We start from the raw sequence: 24,463 nt of genomic DNA on the forward strand, positions 1-24,463 counted from the left end.
TTTGTTAATATCTATATTTATAGATGGCAAACAATGCTATATATAGTTATGGGGTTGGGACCTCAACGTTTCAAAAATACAAGAGGCCCAGAGGGCATGTATCGCTCACCTGGTTTCATGAGATATGAAACAAGAATGATGCTTAAGTATATTTGTCGCTGGTATTGCTATGTCAATATATCATAAGCATTTTATATGGGTACATGTACATTGGTTTTTGTATGGTAGCATGGTTATGGGGTGGGTATAATCAAAATTGTACAAATGTTGGGGTTAACCCCCTGGGGGGCTGAGGGGTAGGGCCAAAAGGGGTTAATTTGGCTAAATTGACATTTTAATCCATGAAATGAAATTGACTTTGAACACAACCCCATAAGGATTGCTATGGCACAAATGTGAGTGATATCCATTGCCTTGTTTCAGGAAAACCAATTGACTCCTTTTGATCCTGCCCTCTGTCCCCCGGGGGGTCAGCTCCTTTCTTTATAAAATTTTGAATCCCTAACCCAAAAGGATGCTACCAGTCAAATATGAGCTATATCCATTGCTTAGTTTCAGAGAAGAAGTTGTTTAAACAAATTGACCCCTTCTGGCCCCGCCCCTCAACCCCTAGGGGGTCAGACCTGTCATTTGTAAAATTTTGAATCTCTAACCCAAGGGAGTGCTACCAGGCAAATATGAGCGATATCCATTGCTTAGTTTCAGAAAAGTTGTTTATATCAATTCAGCCAAATTGACCCCTTTTGGCCCCGCCCCAAAGACCCCCGGGGGTCAGCCCCACCATTTGTACAATTTGTGCAATATCCATTGCTTGTTTTCAGAGGAGAAGTTGTTTATATCATTTAGCCAAATTGACTCCTTTTGACCCCGCCCCTCAGCTCCCAGGGGTGTCAACCCTGTCATTTGTACAATTTTGAATCCCTACCCCAAGGGGATGCTACCAGGTGAATATGAGCTATATCCATTGCTTAGTTTTAGAGAAGAAGTTGTTTTTATCAATTTAGCCAAATTGATCCCTTTTGGCCCTGCCCCTAAGACCAGCCCCACCATTTTTACAATTTTGAATCCCGACCCAAAAGGGATGCTCACAGTAAAATATGAACAATATCCATTGCTTGATTTCAGAGAAGTTGTTTATATCATTTAGCCAAATTGACCCCTTTTGACCCGCCCCTCAGTTCCCAGGGGGGTCAACCCTGTCATTATACCCCCGCAACGAAGTTAGGGGGGGTATACTGGAATCAGGTTGTCCGTCCGTCTGTCTGTAGACGCATTTTGTCTGGACAACTCCTCCTAAACCGATGGGCCAATTCCGATGAAACTTCACACAAATATTAATGATCATGTGTAGATGTGCATGCCACTTTATTTTTCTCAAAATTATGGTTGCTATGGCAACTTGTCACTATAAACAGGTTTTCCGATAAGAACCATAACTTTAAGTTTGTCCGGACAACTCCTCCTAAACTAAATGGCCAATTTCAATGAAACTTCACACAAATATAGAGGACCATGTGTAGATGTGCATGCCACTTTCTTTTCTTTCAAATTTATGGTTGCTATGGCAACTGGTCACTATAAACAGGTTTTCTGATAAGAACCATAACTTTAAGTTTGTCCGGACAACTTCTCCTAAACTGAAGGGCCGATTTCAATGAAACTTCACACAAATATAGAGGACCATGTGTAGATGTGCATGCCACTTTATTTTTCTCAAAATTATGGTTGCTATGGCAACTGGTCACTATATTACTGGGTTATCTTAGTTAGCCTCTAATTAACAGTTCCAATTCACCATTGACTCGTGCAGATTGCGGTGGTATTAGTCAGCCATCCTGGCGACAGTTCTAGTTTGTACAATTTTGAATCCCTACCCCAAGGGGATGCTACCAGGCGAATATGAGCTATATCCATTGCTTAGTTTTAGAGAAGAAGTCGTTTGTATCAATTTAACCAAATTGACCCCTTTTGGCCCCTCCCCTAAGACCCCTGGGGGGTCAGCCCCACCATTTGTACAATTTTGAGTCCCCACCCCATAGGAATGCTTTTGACCAAATTTGGTCAAATTCCGATCGGTGGTTGTGGCCCTTCGGGCAGGTGAGCTAAAAACTAAGTCCCTAGGGTGCGGAAAGACCCCAGGGCCTATATTTATAAGAGGATTGTGTTTATCTCGATGTCCAGCAATACTATATATGGTTATGGGGTGGGATCTCAAGGGTTTAAACTAGTAGCAATTAGGATTTAGCTCAATATTTGCTATTGGGCACTGCCCCTCCGGCCCCCAGGGAGCCACATGCACACCCTCCGTTTACACAACATAAGATCATATTTTCCCAATGGTGCTCCAGATCATTCATGAAAATCCATTCAAGCGCTCAGGACTAGTAGCGGTTTAAATGATTTACATGAATTTCCCCAATTGGGCCCCGCTCCACCGGCCCCAGAGGAGCCACATCCTCCGTTTATACGTTTAATCTCCTTTGCCCCATAATAATCCAGACAGAATTTCATCAAAAGTCATTCAGGACTAGTAGGGATTTAAAGGAAATGTTGACCGACGCTGCACCATGGCAAAGCTCACCAACCCTTCAGGCCAGGTGAGCTAAAAATACCGGTTGGGTATCTTTGATTTTGACAGTTGAAGTGTGTTATTGCTATTTCTTAAGAATTAAGGATATTTCTTTACACTTTGCTGCAGGAGTTGGTTTCTGTCACGAGAGGGTACGCGTCCCAAAGTAGGTTGTTGTGCAACAGTTTGTGTCCACAGTCAGTGTAGTCTACACCCGGTCAAGCTCGCATACAGACATATTTATGTACCTACTAGCGTGATCGCAGACTACACTTGCCATTGTCTGCATATTATTCTCTGTTGTATATTTGTATATAATGCTGTACCCCCTGCATCCGCATCCGCGTCGGTGCCAGCGTCCGCATCCCACCCCACTTTCAAGTTTTTGGAAATCTTCTAAGTCCAAAAGTATACACCTCACAGCCTTCTTATTTGGTTTATACATTCATTAGAGGTCTAGGAGTGATGTTATGGCAAAATCATGCAGAAAAAAATTGTGATTTTTTCGCATTTTACCATTTTGTGGACTTTTTAGGTCACCGGAGACAAAGTCTCAAGTGACCTATTCTCGTCGCCTTTTGTGCGCCGTCGTGCGTCCGCAAACAATTTACATTTTTGACTTCTTCTCCAAAACCCCTAAACCAAATTCAATAAAATTTGGCAGGAAGCTTTTATGGCTAAAGGACAACCAAAAGTGTGAATTATATGGTCCCCACCCCCAAGGGGTCCCGAGGGTCGGGGCTAAAAATGGTCATATTGACTAAAACTTCAAAATAGGTGGAATCAAACACTCTTCATAGATGGAAGGGTCTTAAGGTGCTTTACCAAAATTGTAAATTTCATGACCCAGGGGTCTCACGTTGGCCCTGGGGAGGGGGTAAACTTTAATATAGTTTATATAGGGAAATCACATTTTTGACTATTTGTTTTATTTCTATTGGAATTCATTCTAACTTGATTGACATTATCAGCTTGTGATGTCAGTTTGATGGTGTACACGTGTTGGCCCTGACTGACCCCCAGGGGCTGATGGGCGCGGCCAAAAAGGGTCAATTAAATTAAATCTCAGGTGACTGTTAAGGCCCATGGGCCTCTTGTTTAGCACCAAAATCCACTTAGTTTTTGGGAAGCTTGTAAGTCCAAAAGTGTACACCTCACACACTTCTAATTTGGTTTATACATTCATTAAAAGTCTAGGAGTGATGTTATAGCAAAATCATGCAGAAAAAAATTGTGATTTTTTTTGGCATTTTACCATTTAGTGGACTTAATTTTTTTGGCACCAAAACCCACTTTACAGATTTTTGGGGGTAAGTTTTGGAAAGCTTTTAAGTCCACATCCTTCTTATTTGGTTTATACATCCATTAGAGGTCTAGGAGCAATATTATGTGACGTACAATTTCAAAATGACATGCTTATACACTGTACATACATAACAAGGGCCCAATGGGCCCGAATCGCTCACCTGCAATGCAGTGATCTTTTCATATATATGGATCCTGCAGTTATTTGAAAGCATGCTACAGGACCAATATAATGTCTCTCGGCACTTAAGCTATTCACTAAAAGTCATTTAAAGATTTAAGCATACTTGATCGACATGACCTTGAATGTGAGTCAGGGTCATTCATTTGAACAAACTTGGTAGCCCTTCACCCCAGCATGCCACAGACCCAATATCAACTCCATGGGACTCTTGGTTATTGAGAAGAAGTCGTTTAAATATTTCAGCCTTTTTGACCCCTTTGACCTTGAATAAAGATCAATGTCATTCATTTGAACAAAGTTGGTAGCACTTCACCCCAGCATGCTACAGACCCAATATCAACTCCCTGGGACTCTTGGTTATTGAGAAGAAGTCTTTTAAAGATTTTAGCCTTTTTGACTCCTGTGACCTTGAATGAAGGTCAAGGTCATTTATTTGAACAAACTTGGGAGCCCTTCACCCCAGCATGCTACAGGCCAAATATTAGGTCTCTGGGACTCTTGGTTATTGAGAAGAAGTCGTTTAAAGATTTTAGCCTTTTTGACTCCTGTGACCTTGAATGAAGGTCAAGGTCATTCATTTGAACAAACTTGGTAGCCCTTTACCCCAGCATGCTACAGACCCAATATCAACTCCCTGGGACTCTTGGTTATTGAGAAGAAGTCGTTTAAAGATTTTAGCCTTTTTGACTCCTGTGACCTTGAATGAAGGTCAAGGTCATTTATTTGAACAAACTTGGGAGCCCTTCACCCCAGCATGCTACAGGCCAAATATTAGGTCTCTGGGACTCTTGGTTATTGAGAAGAAGTCGTTTAAAGATTTTAGCCTTTTTGACCCCTGTGACCTTGAATGAAGGTCAACTTTATTCATTTGAACAAACTTGGGAGCCCTTCACCCCAGCATGCTTCAGGCCCAATATTATGTCTCTGGGACTCTTGGTTATTGAGAAGAAGTCGTTTAAAGATTTTAGTCTTTTTGACTCCTGTGACCTTGAATGAAAGTCAAGGTCATTCATTTGAACAAACTTGGTAGCCCTTCACCCCAGCATGCTACAGGCCAAAAATAAGGTCTCTAGGACTCTTGGTTATTGAGAAGTTGTTTAAAGATTTTAGCCTTTTTGACTCCTGTGACCTTGAATGAAGGTCAAGGTCATTCATTTGAACAAACTTGGTAGCCCTTCACCCCAGCATGCTACAGACCTAATATCAACTCCCTGGGACTCTTGGTTATTGAGAAGAAGTCGTTTAAAGATTTTAGTCTTTTTGACTCCTGTGACCTTGAATGAAGGTCAAGGTCATTCATTTGAACAAACTTGGTAGCCCTTCACCCCAGCATGCTACAGACCCAATATCAAGTCCCTGGGTCTTTTGGCTATTTAGAAGAAGTCGTTTAATTTTTTTAAAGCATATTTGACCCCTGTGACCTTGAATGAAAGTCAAGGTCATTCATTTGAACAAACTTGGTAGCCCTTCACCCCAGCATGCCACAGACCCAATATCAAATCCCTGGGACTTTTGGTTATTGAGAAGAAGTCGTTTAAAGATTTTAGCCTTTTTGACCCCTGTGACCTTGAATGAAGGTCAACTTTATTCATTTGAACAAACTTGGTAGCCCTTCACCCCAGCATGCTACAGGCCCAATATTAGGTCTCTGGGCCTTTTGGTTATTGAGAAGAAGTTGCTTGAATGGAAAAGTTGACGCCAGACGGACGGCCGGACGGACGGCCGGACGGACGGACGGACGACGCGCCACGGCATAAGCTCACTTGCCCTTCGGGCAGGTGAGCTAAAAATTGAATGCATAGTGTGATTGCTGCCACCGGTGAGCTTTCGCAATCATTGATTGCACTTGTATACCATTAAATCATGAAGTAGAGAAAAGACCAGTCTTGTATAGAACTAATAAAGATAAGTTTTGGGTGCCAAGATTCTTCTGATATCTCTTGATCTATACAATATGATGTTTACATGATGGTTCTATGTTCTGATAACCAAAGTAATTCCATAAAATAATATACACATAACCAAACTTATTTGGGTTTTTTTTTTCAAAAATAATTTATTTTAAAAACGACAAATATTGTGAGGGGGAAATTATAAAGAAATGAGAGCTACCACTTGGTGATGTATTTGAAGTGTTTTAACAAGTAATCACTTCAGAGTCAAATAACCAAGGTGTTCCCATAGCATTGAATACCTCAGTATAACATTTAAGACATAATGATTTAACTGTACATGAAATGAATAAAGTGTATCTGTACACATGTTCAAAGGGCAAATCATGATGATTATAAATATGCTCATCATCACCACTCAAGAAAAAGGTCTGCAGACTAAAATGTTTTACACAATTCATTGTACCCTTTTTTGAAAATTCAGCAATGTACATTTCTTCACTATAGAATTAGCAAGTGATTTTAACATGAATTCTCTTGCAAATCTCATTTTATCTACACATTTACAAATATGTATACACAGATTTCCTCTCCAATGTAAGAACAACACATGAAGATGACAGACAGGCAAGATAAAATGACTGATAGGCGGTAGGTATAAAAGGACTGGTAATCGATGGAAAAAGACATGAACCTGTTAAAAATAATCACATCAAAATGAAAATAAAATACAACCAAGACTGAAGATAATTCACTGGAACACAACAGAGTTATGGCTTAAGAATGGGTAAATTTGAGTTAGATGAATCACCTTAAGACATGGTTCACATAGTTCCTTGAACTGACCATCACATGCTGTCTGTAATGTTTTATATTATTGCTATCTTGACATTGATTACAATCTTTCTTCTTAGATAAGAATAAAAACTATTCCAAATTTATCAACTACATATGAGAAGGGCAAGACTGGTGAGAATCATATTGCATGAGATCACCATTTACTTCTGCTGTGAATATTAACATTTTTTTCTTTCCAGACATTTCATTGACAGTAATAAATAAAGGGAAGTTAGATAGGAGACCCATACATGTAGTCCATGTACTAACAGTTACAATACAGTACCCAGAAATGTTTGATATCTATGAAGGGAAGAACCAAGGAACTGTGATCCAGACAATAGCTGTATGAATGCTTTTGTATACACATATATGCTACCTTACAGAGACATTTACTTTTAATCTAAAAGTGTTAACAAAATCACCTGTAAAATACCTGTCAGATCAATGGCGATCTTTAAAGTACAAGATACATTGCAATGAGAAAGATAAAATTGAACACTAGATAATTCAAAACGCTATGTTTATGGTAGCATGTAAACAGTGATTCCCTTTGGAGTCGTTGACTTTCCAAGTGAGACACAAGATTATTGTTATCCTCACTTACATCACTGAAAGCTTAGTGTTTAATTTACTCCCAAAACACTAGCAAATGTTGGTTGCATTTTTTTTTAAATATAAAGTACTGTGCTGTACTAGACATATCTTAGTCATTTCTATCGAGAACCTGATGTCAAAAAACTTATAAAACATCCCACCTTTGGAACCAATTGTACATGGGTAGTGGTTTTCCTGTACAAACATTCATATCTACAAAGAACAACAGTCTAAACCCAACTGTACAATACATACCATACATCTAACATCATGATTACGATAAAGTTAGATACAATGTAGTTGACTATACACTGTACAGGCATAAATCCATTCTTCAGTCATGGATTTACAATTTTTTTTATTTCAACTGATCATGAGAGCAATCAATTATCAAATGTTTGATTTTCAATTCATTACAAAATAGGCCATTGCACACAATAATATGTGCAAATATCAAATTTACTGGCAACGAAAGTTAGGTTTGAAAATTAACTTCTTCCCAATTTAGTGAAAATTGCACAATTTCTGATAGTGCCAGAAAATTAAGATACCCTGTTGATTAAAGCTCATAAAATCATATGGATCTAAAAAATAATAACTCTAGCACTCATTAATCTGAAGGAACAGAAATGCTTGTTCTATTTCGACTGAAAGGATTCCTTTTCAATTTAAATACTTGCAAAATATCAAATTTCTATCAAAAACTCCTCTCTTTTTTTTATCAATATGTAATTTTTTTCATGAGTATTTTTGCTTGAGATATAATTTATCACCCTCAATACATCAAGATAGCACTGGTTTAAGTCCGAACTGTATCAGACTTTCTTCAATTTTATTTTAGATATTTGATAATCCAGGCACTTCAATCCCCACCTACTGAAATTCATTGAGAGGTTACTAATTAATCCCCTATAATGAAGACGACAACCAGATTATTTGAGGCTAGAAAATGAGACTGGACTATATATGACCTTTTCATTATGTAGTAATACACTGCAATAACTTTGGTCAGGAAAGTACTGCTTTATCAATGTCAGGGCAAAGAGATCCTTACATTGTGATCAAAAACAGTTTGGTTTGACCAGAGTTGTTTGTTTATGAAATATGGATGGGCCTATTAATCTTATTTTGATTTCAACAAGATTTTTTATTTTCAATCAGTCAAACTTGGTATGAAACAAGAGGTCATGTTTATGCAAAAGAATGATACATATAAACAGATGAACATTAAAGAAAATGTTCAAGGCCTGTATCAATGCCTGCATGCCATCAAGATTTATGTCTTGGACATTAAATTCAAATAGAGTTGATTGGTTTGTCCACATAAGTTAACCATACAGGTTTGTGATAACACTAAATCTAGTGATGACTTAGGAACTAGTTGATAACAGCTACTAATAGAAAGGGATGCTTTGAGATGAAATTAAAATTTGATAATAGATTTCCTATTTCAGTAGAAAAAAAACACACTTTAAAAGCATGAAAATCACAAGAACGAACAAGGATTCCCATCTCTTAAATACTGAATAACTGAACAGTATGTTTTGTAGCCTCACAATAGTTATTTCCAAATTGCAATTGAGACAATCTTTTTCAGTTATTTACATATTTATTTAACAAATAATGCTGTGATCTCCGGTCATTACAATAAATAGGTATGTACTCTGTACACATCTATTCCACACAATAGTAAGAGTACCATGAGAGAACTGGTCTCCTGAAAACTAAATCAGTTTATGAGTGGGTTCCTGACACATAAGAAAATAGGTTGAATATTATGTATACAAAACTGTAATATTTACATTATCTTATTATTAGTCAGGAGCCTATGGTTTCTCTACTAATCCCTAAATGAATCAGACCTGCACTGAAGTGGTTTTGACATTGGGAGATATACATATCACTCGGTCAAGTACAACAGTTCACAAACTGCTCCATTCTTAGGATGATTCATGCTCCTGGAGAACAGCATACATCATTTTTCCCCTCAAGTTACTGAATTTCATTACACATTACATTTTTAACAAGTCACACAAATTGTATGATTTTGAAAAATCTGTCTTTCCAAAATAGGATTTTTTCTCTTCTGTTTATTAAAATTCACTTTCTTAGCTAGGTAAACATCCATATCTCTGTGTCTGTGACAGTTTGTGGCCCCTTATTACTGTAAAATCTAGTCCTAATGTCCTCATAAGAAGTAGTCTGGTTGTGGCTTTTTGGATGGAATACCCCTTGATTCCTGAAAACAGGAAAAGAACAAAGTTACATAATTAATTTAATGATATACAATGTATTTAAAACTATGAAGTTACAATTAATTACCTGATTTGATGATGTGAAAATCAGTTCCATTGTTGAATGTGTTCATTTCTTTAACCACCAAAAATGTCTATATGTCTATATTTATATCACAGGCAGGTGCTATGGAATATGTACATGTGGTACGAGATTGTACTGCCAACTAATTTTATGAAACATACAAATGTCACATTCTATACACACATTACTTTGTTACGTAGGTTAAGATGCTCTAGCATTCAAAACTTCTTTGAAGATCCTTATTATTAAATTTAGAACATCATATGTAAATCTGGAAAAAATGTATTATTATCAGGCTGGAGTATGGAAGTATACTTACTTGTGGCGCTGCTTCAAATATTGTGAAATCTCTTTGCAAATGTTCATCTAATTCTAATATTGCTGCTACATTACCACACCTGAAAGTATTATTGCAAAATTATTAAAAATATCTTAATGAATCAGTAATTATCTTTTAATAGGTCTTGTCATAGCTAATTTCACCCCGAAGCTGGTTTTTGATTGGTCCAAGCTGACAAATTTTGGACATAAAATTCACCAGATTTTGCTCATTCTTCAGTGCATAACTTAAGTTACACTGATTTTTACCATATATCAGACAGTAACATTGTGGAAAACAAGATTAAGAACCAAAGAATTAAGAACAAAGCAATGTTTTAACCTGTGTGATGTGTAGATCTCTTGTCTGTTCCCTATCTACCTTTACAAAGATCACATTTATGTCATTTCCTGTGTTGTTAATAAAGGAATAATTCTTGTTTTTGTCGTTTACTGGTGAGTAAACTGCATTTTTTAAACAGACACACGCATACGTTACACACCAGTAATGATAGAAAACAAGAATTATTACTTATATTTACATTTTAACCTGTGTTTTTATTTAATGCTATCAAAAAATCAAATCGGCATTCTTTTTTCAGCATTAACATACAAATAGACATAACAGACAGACAATTAATGGAATTGCTGAACAGCTGATTCCAATTTGGCTGGAAAGGTTGTCAACTACAGGAATAAACAAAATTAGTTCCACAGTACTATTTATTACTTTTTATTATCAAATTCCTGTAAGACATTTCAAACATTTTAATTTTTTTGTCATAATATTTTAGTTAATTCTACCATATTCCATTTACGGTGGAACTTCGTTAACTCGAACTTGACGGGACCACGAGAAAACTTCGAGTTATCCGAGTGTTCAAATTAAGCAAGTTTTCATTTTTTGGTGCAGAGTTTGGTCAATATTTGTCAACATTATATAATCATTATAACTCCGCTCTGTCGCTCATCAGTTAAGTGTAAAGACTGGTCAATACATGTAAATGTATATGTAATATTTCGTTCTGTCACTCGTAGTTTGGTGTAGTTTTGCCTGTATACAGTCTCGATAAAGTTTCTTTCGCTTAGTCACTTCAATAACAATCTGATGTACATGTCATGTTTGCAAAAGGAATAGCGATAAAATGGAATTCAACCAAATAACAATTTATTAATGTTATATCAAAAAACTGTTTAAATTTAACACATTACCATATATTTAAAACGTAACAGAACCATTACCTTTTACTGTTTGATAGTCCTACTTACGTTTTACCGACAACCACGCCATTTCCTTGTGTATTAACACAGGACGTTGGGCTGTGCATGTGCGTATAAAATGTAACTCACTAACTGTTACTGAGTTGGCGTGTTATCCGATTTAATAGACAGCGCTGACCGTTACAGTCATGCTCTGAACACCTTGGCAGTAATTACGCTATTGTTTCAGCAGTTTAAAGATTTAATAGGCACCGGTGACTGTTTCATTTCTACACCTGTAAATATATCAGCCGAGTAGATCTATCGGTGTGTTAGAGATTTTTTCCGCTTGAGCGAGCTGGTAGATGAGTTGTTGACTATCGTGTGTACTATTATCGGCGACCGCCTTAGGAAATTACCCGATGTAAGTAAAACAGTACTCTTTATCACCAACAGTTATTGTTATAAGATTCCACTAACAATTTTATTAATGAATTCATGAAACACATATAATAGCATATAATAATCGGTAGGTTTGTAGTGCCGATACAAACAGAATTTCAATGTTGAAAAAATGTCGGCGTTTACCACCGATCGTTGTTGGGACACAAAAATTGTACATTTCGTACTTCGAGTTATTCGATCATTTCAATTAGCATTTTTATTGTTGGGACCAAATTTTCACTTCGTACTATCCAAGTTTTTCGAGTTTTCCGAATTTTTTTACTATGATAAAGAGAGAATTCGGCCGGGACTGACAAAGTACTTCGAGTTAAGCGGGATATTCAAGTTTTCCGAATTCGAGTTAACGAAGTTCCACTGTATATTTTATGGGGAAAAAAGTCAAAACAGAAACGAAAATAGTCATTGCGCATTCACACTAATTGAACATGTGTGCACTGTTCCGGCTAAGAACAATGTATTCATATGCGTCAAATCTGATGTTTACACACTTGCCTTTTAGTAAGGTTGTATAAATAGAGGTTACACAACGAGTGATTGTTGGATATGGAATTTATTTCCCACGAGTAAGTTATTTTTTTTTAAGTTACAAAAGGCACAAGCTTAAGCGAGTGTCTTTTGAAACTTTAAAAAAATAACTTATGAGTGTGAAATAAATTCCATATCTAACAATCTAGAGTCGTGTGACCTGTTTCTACCACAATAATATCGGCTTGAATCAAAAGGAAACATGGCCAAGTATAATTTCGCTTATGCAAATAAAGTGTACCAGTGATGTCCGGGACCCGGTGATGTGATATCATTCGATTATTGATGACGTAAATAACAATTGCAGCTTGGGTCAAAGTTCGAATTCTTGACCAATCAAAAGACTGGAAGGTCATATACCACTAGCGGTATATAACATATACTTATCCAACAGTCGGCACATTTATACAAAAGAGCTTGAGAGTGGATAACACAGGGTATTGTGGTAGAAATGTAAATATCTGATTTTGTATATATAGACCTCCCAATAAACATTAACACCTTTATGACTTGCTTGTTTGTATATGATACAGCTGATAAGACAATTAAAACTTTTTACCTTTCCTTATGTTACTTAATATGTCAGTAATAATTTCAAATATGGTAAACCTCTGATTAGTTCGCACATGCGGATAGTTCGAACACACATTTTTTTCTAGAAAATAATATTTTTTAGCTAGTAATACTTTGAACTCTGGTTGTTTATAACTGACACTATTTTGGATAGTTCGAACTTGTCAAATGAAGAACGTAAAGCAAGACTTTTTTCGGCAAACTCCATTGAAAGCTCGCGACGGCCCAAAAAAAATGCCAATACTTAAATTTGATCAACAGGCACTTTTTAATAGGTTATTAGATTGTATGCGTGATCATTAGAATGCGTCTGTGATTAAATATATGCCACATATTTCAGCGTTAATTCATTCTTTTTTACATTGCAAAATACACCATGCACGAGACAGTTGACTGCAAATTTAGGCCCCGACAATGTATAAATAACATGCGATATCTGTATTCGCGCTGTATGACAAACTAAGAAATTGTTGAATATAACAAGTGTTAACTTAGCATTATGATTATTTAATTGTGACTGGACATCTCTTAAGTATTGCCAATCAAGGTATTACCTGAAAACCTGCGACCTCACGTTAGGTAAGCAGGCCACTTGAGGTGTCGCTTGCGGTAAAGTTGAAAGGATCGGCCGCCCAGCCATGCTGAGTTATTTTGTTTGAACTAACAAGAGGTTTACCGTACTTTAATTCGCCCCTTGGAAGTTATTTTGCTATGGCATAACATAACTTTTAGGTACGCTAACTTACAATTTTACTTTGGGTGATATGTCTGACACATATAACATATTTGTGTTATTCCTGATTTCTCTTCAAGGATGACTTCAACTTACCTATAACAATAATTTGGCGCAGACCATACTGTAAGAACTGTTTCATTGAAGTGCCATTTATAGCCTTCCATTACTAATTGATGAGCCCGACATATGAGGTCAATGTCATTCGCAGCATTGAATTGTGCCACAACATCTGATCCAAACAGGTAACCAGCTCCTCTAGGACTAACTCCCCAACCTTGCATATCTATGAAAACAAAAACATATTCAATGCATAAAGTGATTTGCTATGAGAGGGCACAGGTACTTGGATCAATTTACAGGGGTCATTGACAAGATAAGGCAAGTACCTGTGGAGGGGGCAAAGATATCGTGAAATATTAAATTGAATTTGGGGTTGCACTCATATTTCTGCAAATACAATGTATAGCCATTTTCAGTATATTTATCTAAAACTGCAATAGTCTTGTGTAGGCTTATCAAGTTATCCTCAGTTATAGGAATGCATTATTGTCACATTGATATGATAATCATATCCACATGCCCTCTTCAGTGTTTGTACTGGGAGAGTCTAGCAAGTCTAGTTATTCTGTAGAGTACAATAGCAGGACAGTCAGCATTGTATTGACTTTCTCTATGTTATATCTCTTTTATTGGTTATGCATTTCAATTAATAGGAGTTTAAGAAATGTGAAATAAGTTGATCCATAATATACAGTGTATATATAAATACAATTTTGAAAAATTAGCTACATCAATATGAAAAGGTCGTACATGGCCAAACTCTCATCACACAAAATTAGGGAAGTCGAAATGAGAATATGTAGAATATAAATACGTGATTGTAAAGCAATTGTGGAATAGATGTTGGGGTCATATTTATCAAGTAAACAGTGCATCCTATAACGGGTGTTTATTAAAGCTAGTCACTGTCCAAGCAAATTACAATTTCCTGATTAAATGGAACAATGTGCTTTAAGACTATCTGTCTCCCATATCAAATTTAATGTAATGCTGGGTTATAACAGAAATATGTGTAATACATATAGATGGAAATCCCTGATCAATCAAAATCTTTGAGGACAAAATAGCATGCAAACGAGGATCCCATATATCACTCTCCAATCCCATAATGCAGTATGAAAGTTGTTATGATGTCAACAAAAATAGTAGCACAAAAGATGCTTAATTAAAAGACTAGAGATAATAGAGTCCACAACAGAAAGAGAAAACAAATGACACAGAGAGTATCCCAAGATATCTTCGGCTGTACGTTCTTGGAACAGGTGGATGAAAGTCATATTTTTTTGCATGCCATGCCCTGTCCCGTATCACATTCTTATACATGCACTATGAACTTAATAGTTTATGAAATAAAATCAAACTTTCTATCAAAACTGAATTAAACTTTTGATCTTTGATAAAGCCAGTGTTGAAATGAAAAGAAACTTCAATCTGTGTATTGTATTTGAGTTTTGCCCAGGACCGACGTACAATTTTCACCCAAGCCAATGTTACATAGTTGTCTCACTTTGGATATTATCACATCACTTGCTTAAATATAGCCTTTAGACTGGGCTACCTATAGGAAAGAATTTTCCTGGTCAAACTGGACATTTAACTGTCCAATAGAAATTTGATGTGTTCCCAATATTTTATCACGTGGGCAATGTATTACCTTCAGGATCGGACCATAGTAGGTCACACATGGGTCCATCATGAGGAACTTCCTGTTTCCTGTCTATTGATCGTATTTGGTCAAGAGTTTGGATAGATGGTGACAAACCGCCGTGTACACAGAATATCTGGAAACAAAACATTGAATTACAATTGATTCTCCTCACTAATACAAAAACTTGATTTAATATCCATACTCATGGTAACAACAATCAGTAGTAAATATTTTGAAAATAATGGTTATCAAATGCAAGGACAATGTAATTTGTTGATTTAACAATAATTATTTTTCAAAATAACAAAACAGAATTGAGCAAAACAATTATTAAATTATCTGTCTATTAAGCCTCTATTTATCATATAATGTAAATAACACAGAGCACTTGGCAGACACGAGACACTAAAATTGTAATTTCATGACTAAATTCTTATTTCAGGACCAGATTCTTATTTAAGGACCATTTTTTTTTTATTTTGTGACCCCAAATTCTATTTTTGGACCAAATATAATACCACATGGTTGTATATGATCAACTTAACCTGTTAACAGAAAACATCAAAATGCAAATTGGAGAATTTTTTTAGAATTGACAAATATTTGAGTGTTCCTTGTCTTAAGGGGCAACATTCTAAATCCAACACAAGGCTCCTTACCTTTCCATCTATTATTGCTGATAAGCTTAGATAATCAAAGATCTCTGTACAGTATCTCCACACAGTGATTGAGCCGTATTTCCTTAAACACTCATCATAGAATCCATACACCTGTGTGATTTGTCGACTCTCATGATTCCCACGGATCAAAGTTATTCGGTCTGGATAGCGTACCTAAAATAAAATTAACGTTTATTTAAAGACTGCAATACCAGTAGTAACATCAACAAGCATTAAAGCATGCCCTTATCAATTTCTTCTCATTTAGAAAGATATCTATTTTATTGAATTTATTCACAATGATTTAGATTACAATGTGAAGTATCAAATATACATACAGTAGAGGAGACAGTCACTGGCCACAAATCCTGACCTTTTTAATACTACACTGTATACAACAGGAATAAATGACGTCTTTCCTTCCAAGCTGAAGTCTTTTAGGATGCTGCCACACACAGTCATTCTATCCTGCCTTATAAAGAGGTTTTGCAAATGCAGTATGATTACGTTTTCTACTTGTTTGAATCTTACCTTTAATGCTAGAAGTAAAAGAAATGTCTCCACACTGTAGAATCCTCTGTCCACAAAATCACCCATAAACAGGTAATTTGTGTCTGGGACATCCCCACCAACTTTGAATAATTCATTGAGGTCATAAAACTGGCCATGAATATCGCCACATACCTGAAACATAAAATACAGGTCATATAATATATCAAAATGAAATTATGTTCATACCTGAATACAAAACATAAATGTATTACAATGTTAGTAACATTTAAAATTGCTGGTATTCCATTAATATATTTTCACAAATTTCCATTCTAAAATTATGTGGTTACATTTCTTTAAATAAATTTGATCCAAGTCTCTTTCCACAATTACTAATTAACTTCCACAAATTATGTTCATATTACCTTTTTTGATAAGATAAACAGTTTTGCTGAGTACCTATATTAATGTGTTTACATTGTCCTAGATTTTTCAATGTCAACATGGATCAGAGGAGTACTTACTGTGACTGGAGAGTCGACCCTCTGGACGTTACTCTCCTCGACCAGGATTTCTCTGGCTTTAGCACATAGTGATTTTACTTCACTTTCTTTGATGATTTCACATCGTCTTAGCTGCTCTATTTGCCTGAAAATTGTGAAAATCATGATTTAAGATAGATAGCAAACCAATTGCAAACTCTTCCAAATTAAAAATGATCATAACCAATATACATTTAAAATAATACAGACATATGTTCTCTCCTGCATAACTAGCTTGAGAAAAGAAACCCTGTAGTTATCAAATAAATTTTTGAAGCTGATTTAATACTGAAGTTAAGATTTCATTTAAAGAATACTGACTACATATTCATTTGATTTGAATGTTACAGAAATTCCTATACGTACACATGGATAGTATAGTAGTATAGTCTAAGTTCTCACCCAGTAAATTGAATGTAAATTGAAATGTACATTATAATTAACCAAGTAAAATTAAAATATGTATTCAAATCATAACTTAATCTGCAATAATTACCACACATTAATAGGGATTGGTTTTAAATATAAGTTATACTGTATGCTATAGGGATATACACTGTATATGGTACATGTATCTAGGTCAGTAGACCTAGGTTTGGTTATATTATCTACCAACATTTACATAACTGTGTGACTCAGAGGTAAAATGTGGGACATCTAAATATAGACCACAAAAACAAACCAGACTGACATCAACACAATAACAATCTTGTCAATGATGGTAAAATATGTTCAAATGAATAATAAAAAAACAATCTTGTTTCTTAACTTGAACAAAGTAAAATTAAGTTATATAATATGTATGTATTTACCTGTCCAAGTCACTGATTTCAGTCATACTAGAATTTTGATATTGCAACGCCTGAAACAAAAAAAGGAAGAATATATCACCAGCATGAAATTTGAGAAACATCAAAGACACTTTCAGACAAATAAATTTTGGATTATACATATATGGTTTCTGGTCCAGCTCGGATGTATCAGTGAAGAATCCCATTTCTATAATATAATGCATAATTTATAATTTACAATCTTGAGGCATGTGCATGAAAAAAATATTTTTTATTTAGTAATTATAAATTGACATTTGAACGAGTAAACTTCAAAATGAGCAGAGGTATATATGTCAGCAAATTTAACATTCCTGTATATTACCAATACATATGTACACATGACAGAATTAGTTAATTTGGTAATCTTTTTATGTCAGTAATATTTTCATTGAGAATTCATATCATAATATAACTGCATTCTGTCACAGAACCATACAGTATATTTACTTTGTATCCATTCAATAGCACCATGCATGCATATATAGAGCTCTATATATTTAATTTGAACTATATATACTTCAATGAATTCACTACATCATATGGTATTTTAACATCCAGTGCTCATTCAAAATGAAATCATTAATTATAAATGATGGTACACTGTAGGTAGGCATTCTAGTTGTTAATTTTATGACAAATACACATATATTACATATTCTTCTCTTTTTAATACATCTGCATATCTCTTATACCATCTTAATCAGTAATAACTTAACATTGACTTATCTTAATAAATGACGATTGAATGATTGATTCAATCAAAATTACCGGCAGGCCTTAAAAGCTTCCCAAACATTTGAGAAGTATGATTTACCATGGGATGGCCACTTGGTTCTTAATGAAATCAACTGAATCACATGACTTTAAACCAAATATTTTATATAATTAAAAACAATTATAGCTTCAATGAATGCATTGATTTACAATACAAATTGTAACAAGCTATCACTTCCTCTTAGCATGCCTTTTATAAACATTAATATTACATCGGGTCAAACATTGTGTATGTACTTTCACCAGTTACAGAAATAAGTAGGAGAGGATAAAAATCTGTCAATTACATTGCCTTTGTGAAAATGTCCCCCATTTTATTTGAAGTCCATGCATGTACATGTAGAGAAAAGTTTATATAGAATCACTAACCTGAATGTACTGTAGATCTGTGGTATCGATGTGATAACAACTGGACATGAACTCCAGTATTTATACTCAGAGATAACTGGATGATTAATGTGGGTGAGTTTATTTTCAAGTATGACATCATCCACGAATCGTGACGATCATCTTAATTTTGGGTTCAATTCAATTGGTACTAAAACTTGTATAGAACTGCACCTTCTTTAAATTTCATCATTAGCTGATAATAATATTAGGATAATTTTTCAAATGGACCTGGCTTCAACATGCTACTCATTACAAAGAACATTCAATAAACAGATGAACACAACCCAAGACTTAAATAGCAGACGTACTGAGTACTATAAATTTCCAATACTTGATAATGTAATTATAAGGTTGACTGACAAATGATAATTATCAACACATTAATCAATATCTCAATAAAACACTAAAACCTGTGCCTACAATTTCAGATTAAAATAGAAATATCTGGAGAAAATGTGGCCTTTGGAAGAAATTACATCATCATGTATGCTAAATGAGCATGCTCGAGTTATACACTTATATAATAAAGTTACATCACTTGTTTTATTCGGATAAATCTATAAAAGTTATTATGAATACAATGTAGTAAAATAACAAGAATTGGTGTCCACCATTGAAGACACTTTCCCGACTTCTCTTAATCATTTACTAACAAGTGGACCCTTCTAATGTATGAAATCTAAGAAAACATTAAAAAGAACTTGTTGGAAATGGCTATTGTTTGTTTTCCTGATTTGTCATCTTTAAATGGTGGGTTTAAAATTTGAATGCAGATATGGTCATTTGTATGAAGTTCTTAAACATTTACCAAAGTTGTGTGGGAACCTTTTGACAAATTCTGTTTAGCAAAGAATTGAAATTGGTCATGCAGACATGCTGCTTATTAATAATCAAATATACCACAGTGATTTTCCATTTTTGAGAAGTTGCACCTTCATTTCATGCCAACTTTTGTGCATGACAAGAGACCCAATACCCAAAGGTACTGGTACTTTTGTTTTATAATCTTCCCAGTAAATTTCTACTACTGTACAAAACTTTGTCTTAAAATCATGCCTACCCTTTCAAGCCACAGGGGCTTGACAAGTTCCTATGACCCAGAATGGGGGCCAGACTCATAGATTATGTATTTCATTCTGGGTCAAAGGAACGTGTCAAGACCCCTTCCCAGACACAAGACCCAAGTTGTCTTATCCAAATAATGCTTGTAGTCATGGTTTTTCAGTTGGAAAATAGAGGTCAATTAATTGATCTGAAGATTCTTTTGCCCATCAGGCCCTGGAGGTTACAAATAGTGGTTTGAGTGGGGTTTTTTTCTCCTGGTTTTGAAGGGATTGGTGGAAGGGGATTACATACTTAATTGGCTTTGAATTCAATTGAAGAAGTGTTTATTTTGCCTCAATTTACTAACCTTCATCTAGGTGTTTGTGAGACAGAAAATGTCAGCTTGTCCATTTGACCCTCGATTTAGCAATTTTAGAAGTCAAATCACTATTTCTCAGAAATTTCCAGGATCAAAACATGTCAATTAGACCTGTTCCTTCAATCCCAAGAATCAAATTTGATCTTGGCCGGGGAGTCAAAAACATACTCTTAAGGGTCTACAGGATTCTCATTCTCATATTAGAGAAAATGGCTGTTGCTGCAGTGGTCTGTAGTCAAATACAAATGACAGATGCAGACGGATACCATAACTGGTAGTCAAATTTAAGATATAGGGTCCCAGCTGTGCCATTTCTAACTATATATGAATGTCTGAATTGCTTAGTGTTATGATAACAAGATTTGTTTAAGTTTTAGTAGCTCACTTTACCAGCAGAAAAGGGACAGCTTTGACATTGTTTTGAATGTGACAGAAAACTCAGAAACTACATTTTGACTCCTACTCATTATATTAAAATATTTCTAACACACTACAGGGCTTTATCAGAGGCTTTTGGGAAATGGACCCTGGGGTCTAATTGGAAAAAATTGATCGACAAAACATCTGTTTTGGGAAATTTGGATAAATGCCATTGTATCAACTAAACACATCATTTCCTGTCTGCATATATATATATAATATGGTAGCTAGGGTTTATAAGTAATGTATAAGTATCATATAACTCTTTAATATAAAATTTTTTAAAGAGAAGATCATTCTGCTCCAACTATTTTCAGGGTAGATATTTGAAGTAGGAGGGTGGTTTACATAATACTTTGAAACTTTAATCAGAAAAAAACGTTCAACTTTTATGTATTGATTATTTTATTTAATATTTTAAACAAAAAATAAACCTAACTTACCAACATTGTCTATGATTATTAAAATATTATTCTATGAATAGATTGGAAATCAATTATCAAGTGACAACTGGCATGGCCACCATTAAGTATATCCTTGGCCAAATGTGGAACAATTACAACATGTATTGTACAAAAAGTCAAAAATTCCTTTAGTTGGTTGTTCTGATAGATTGATTATTCAGACAGAACACAGGAAGTACAGTCAACCAATTGTGACATTCATCATTAGAGCAGTATTTGTCTGTCCTTCTTATGTTCTTCATTCCTATTAATTATCTGTTGCTCGTTTTTCTACTGCAGGATCTGCGGTTACCGGTATTTGCTGTGTATGGTCTTCAGTCGTGTCATCAGTTGCTTGTCATTCCACTGTTTGTTTTTTAAAGAAACAACTTATCTTTTTATTGTCCTTTTCGTCAGATTTTCTTAATTTTTTAGCGTAATACTTGCTGTTGTGAGACATGGTGCGATGAAACTTGCGATCCATCAAACGCTTGTAAACACCTCTTGCCGAGATCGCATTACATAAAACGTCAAAATGACTATGAATTTGGAACGAGGGGTTCCGAGTGACACACGCTTCGGATTAGACTACAGTAGTTCCACTCGTCATATTTATTTTCTCGACACACTCAACGCCGTAATCAGAAAGAATTTTTTTGTTTCAACATAATCTATTTGTTCATACATTTGAATTGGGAATTTTCAAGTAGGAAATCGGGAAAAATCACACTTTTTTGCCATTGGGAATGGGTCCGTTTAACGGACCCAAATAGATGGGTGATAAAGCCCTGCACTATCATGTACCATATGTGTTCATTTAATGTCATTTAGGTATAGTTTGTAGGTGACAATGCAACTGACCACCCGCAATGGACCAAAAAGACTAAATATCATTCAATGTGTTTTTCTTCTTTCATAGTTAAAATCAAGAAAACTAAGCATATTATTTCCCAAAACCTGTTATATTTAATACAAGAATACATTATTTACATATTATAAGCAGTAAACTATATAGAAATAAATGTTTTTTTTCTCGTTTTGCTCCATCGCGCCCCGATTAGCTATAGGGTAATTAGACCATCCGCGACCTGCATAGTTAGAAATATGGTGTTGAGTCAAGTGTGAAATTTTGACCAGCATAAAGTGAGGGTCTATACGGACGGAATATAACACTGATATGCCACTAAATGGGTTTGAAATAAATATCTCATTTATCCATATATGTATAACTTAAGGTAGCTGTTATGTGATAATGACACACCCAATTTTATTGTTTGCACCAAAATCTTAATGACACCAAATCCACATTTTCATACAGTAGTGCGCTCTGGCACTACAGTACACTAGCCTAGACATGGTGTCAGGGCCAGAGGAAACTCTGGCTGCACCTGATCATACTAGGGTACTCCAACAATGTTAGAGGTTTTACACGGCGAGATACTTTTGACAGGCGCCGTCGCAGTCGGCAAAATCATATCCGAGAGAAAAAGAGCCGACCAGCGGCCTCTTATGTTATAGGAGTACATACTAGGGCAGTAAACTAGAGGTCCCGGGATCGATCCCAAACTGAGGTATAGATTAGAACAAATGTGACATCTGTTATACTAACTTGTTCAAAACAAACCAGACAGCACCGTAAACATACATTCGTCAAGGTTTGGATACAGTATATTGGGCCCGGTGAAGATATGGATGCTGATGTTTTCGATTAAGTTCGACAGGCCAGTATCATGAGTAAAGTAAAACGCGCATGGCAATGAGTAGGCCTACAGCCTTTCATATTTAGGCCTACATTTTTATTCATCTCATAGTTTTCGACTCCTGGTTGGTTGTGATAGCTCGGTCTATGTAATTCACAGCAGATCGTTTTCGGAAAAGGTTGTGTGACTTGTTTCATTCTCATTCATTCTCTTCTCAAAAGGCCAAGGGAACCATTGGTTTCAAATTCATCTAACTGCTAAAGTCACCTTTTCAATGAAACTAGACTATGGTTATAATCACCTTTTGTAGATCACATTGTCAGTGCTAGAATATGATAAGGGATACACCTCGCTTGTAATTAATGAGAGTCCGGGCCACTTACCGAGTCGTTCTCCAAACCTCCTCGCATTCTCTGTTGTGCGTCAGAAATTGAAATCTCGCGCATTATCGAGATGAACGTTAGTTCATGTTTCGTAATAAAATGATTCTAACATTTAATTTTGTGCTTATGTATGAATAACACTTTAAGATTTCAGAAAAATAATAGTTATTCTAGAAAAATAAAAAATGTTCTTTGTCTTAAAACTATTTCAAAATAATTTAAATACAATACTAACCATAAAGCAGGTAACGGAAATGGAGTCATCCGGATATTCTCTTACTTCTAGTAATACATGACCAGGCCTAGTAGCAAGGGTATTATTTTACTTTTATTGTTACGTTTTTATATATCAGTAACAATCAAGGGATTTAGAGGATGAATATGAGGAGGTTAATTAAAAGTCTCCCTTATATGTCTCTGATAACTGAGTCTGTCTCATCAAGGCTTAATAATCTAATAATTATATAACAAAGGAAGCCACAGTGTATCAGTATAGGACCTCAAAAGAGACTAAAGAAATCATAGTATTTGTTTTAGCATCGGCTTCTGTAGACAGCTATAGGTTCAATCTTTTTTTACATAAAACAGTTTTATGTCAAAACTAATGAGGATACATACGATGGCGGATAGCTGCCGTACATATGATTCACCTAGTTATACATAAATAGGTACTAAATGACAAGTTTCATTATGTACATTTAAAACTTTCAAAAAGAAAATATGAACAGAATGAAAAATGTCTAGAATGAATTATGTACAAATAATACTTTCAAAAAGAAAATATGTAAAGAATGAATTATGTAAAGAATGAATTATGTAAAGATGTACAAAAGTAAAATGGGAGCGAGGATCAAATGAGGATCAATGAGGATCCATGAGGATCTGAGGATTTAGTAATATCTAAATAGTTAAAGCAATATCTTCACTTGTTACTAAATCTATTTGAGCTTGAGCCATAATGTTTTATTTTTTTGATAGGTGTCCTTATTTATAACGTACTAAAAGTGATCCTCATTTCTTATCAGCATGAGGTCATTTAAATATAGAACTGATGAAATACATAGGTAGACTACAAAGCTTTAAAGTCAAGATTTCTCAAATTCTCACTAGATCCTCATCAAATCCTTAGATCCTCACTAGGATCCTCATTGATCCTTATCGATCCTCACTAAATCC

The 24,463-nt window shown here is 35.2% G+C and overlaps 1 protein-coding gene across 3 annotated transcripts; it reads right to left on the minus strand.

Moving 5' to 3' along the window:
* Positions 1-6,084: 6,084 nt before the first annotated feature.
* Positions 6,085-23,347, minus strand: LOC117332991 (serine/threonine-protein phosphatase 4 catalytic subunit). Of its 3 annotated transcripts, none has more exons than XM_033892094.1 (9): positions 23,288-23,347; positions 17,734-17,783; positions 16,904-17,027; positions 16,419-16,571; positions 15,888-16,061; positions 15,235-15,361; positions 13,614-13,803; positions 10,023-10,101; positions 6,085-9,623 (listed from the first exon to the last, which is right to left on the minus strand). In XM_033892094.1, exons 1-9 carry the CDS (start codon positions 23,312-23,314, stop codon positions 9,573-9,575), a joined length of 975 nt encoding a protein of 324 aa, XP_033747985.1. In that variant the 5' UTR covers positions 23,315-23,347; the 3' UTR covers positions 6,085-9,572. The 3 variants fall into 3 exon arrangements, with proteins under 3 accessions (XP_033747985.1, XP_033747986.1, XP_033747984.1); XM_033892095.1 differs by lacking the exon at positions 23,288-23,347 and adding an exon at positions 23,206-23,283; XM_033892093.1 differs by lacking the exon at positions 23,288-23,347 and adding an exon at positions 18,898-18,960.
* Positions 23,348-24,463: the final 1,116 nt, after the last annotated feature.

The sequence above is a fragment of the Pecten maximus genome, chromosome 8, assembly GCF_902652985.1.
Source record: "Pecten maximus chromosome 8, xPecMax1.1, whole genome shotgun sequence".
Lineage (NCBI taxonomy): Eukaryota > Metazoa > Mollusca > Bivalvia > Pectinida > Pectinidae > Pecten > Pecten maximus.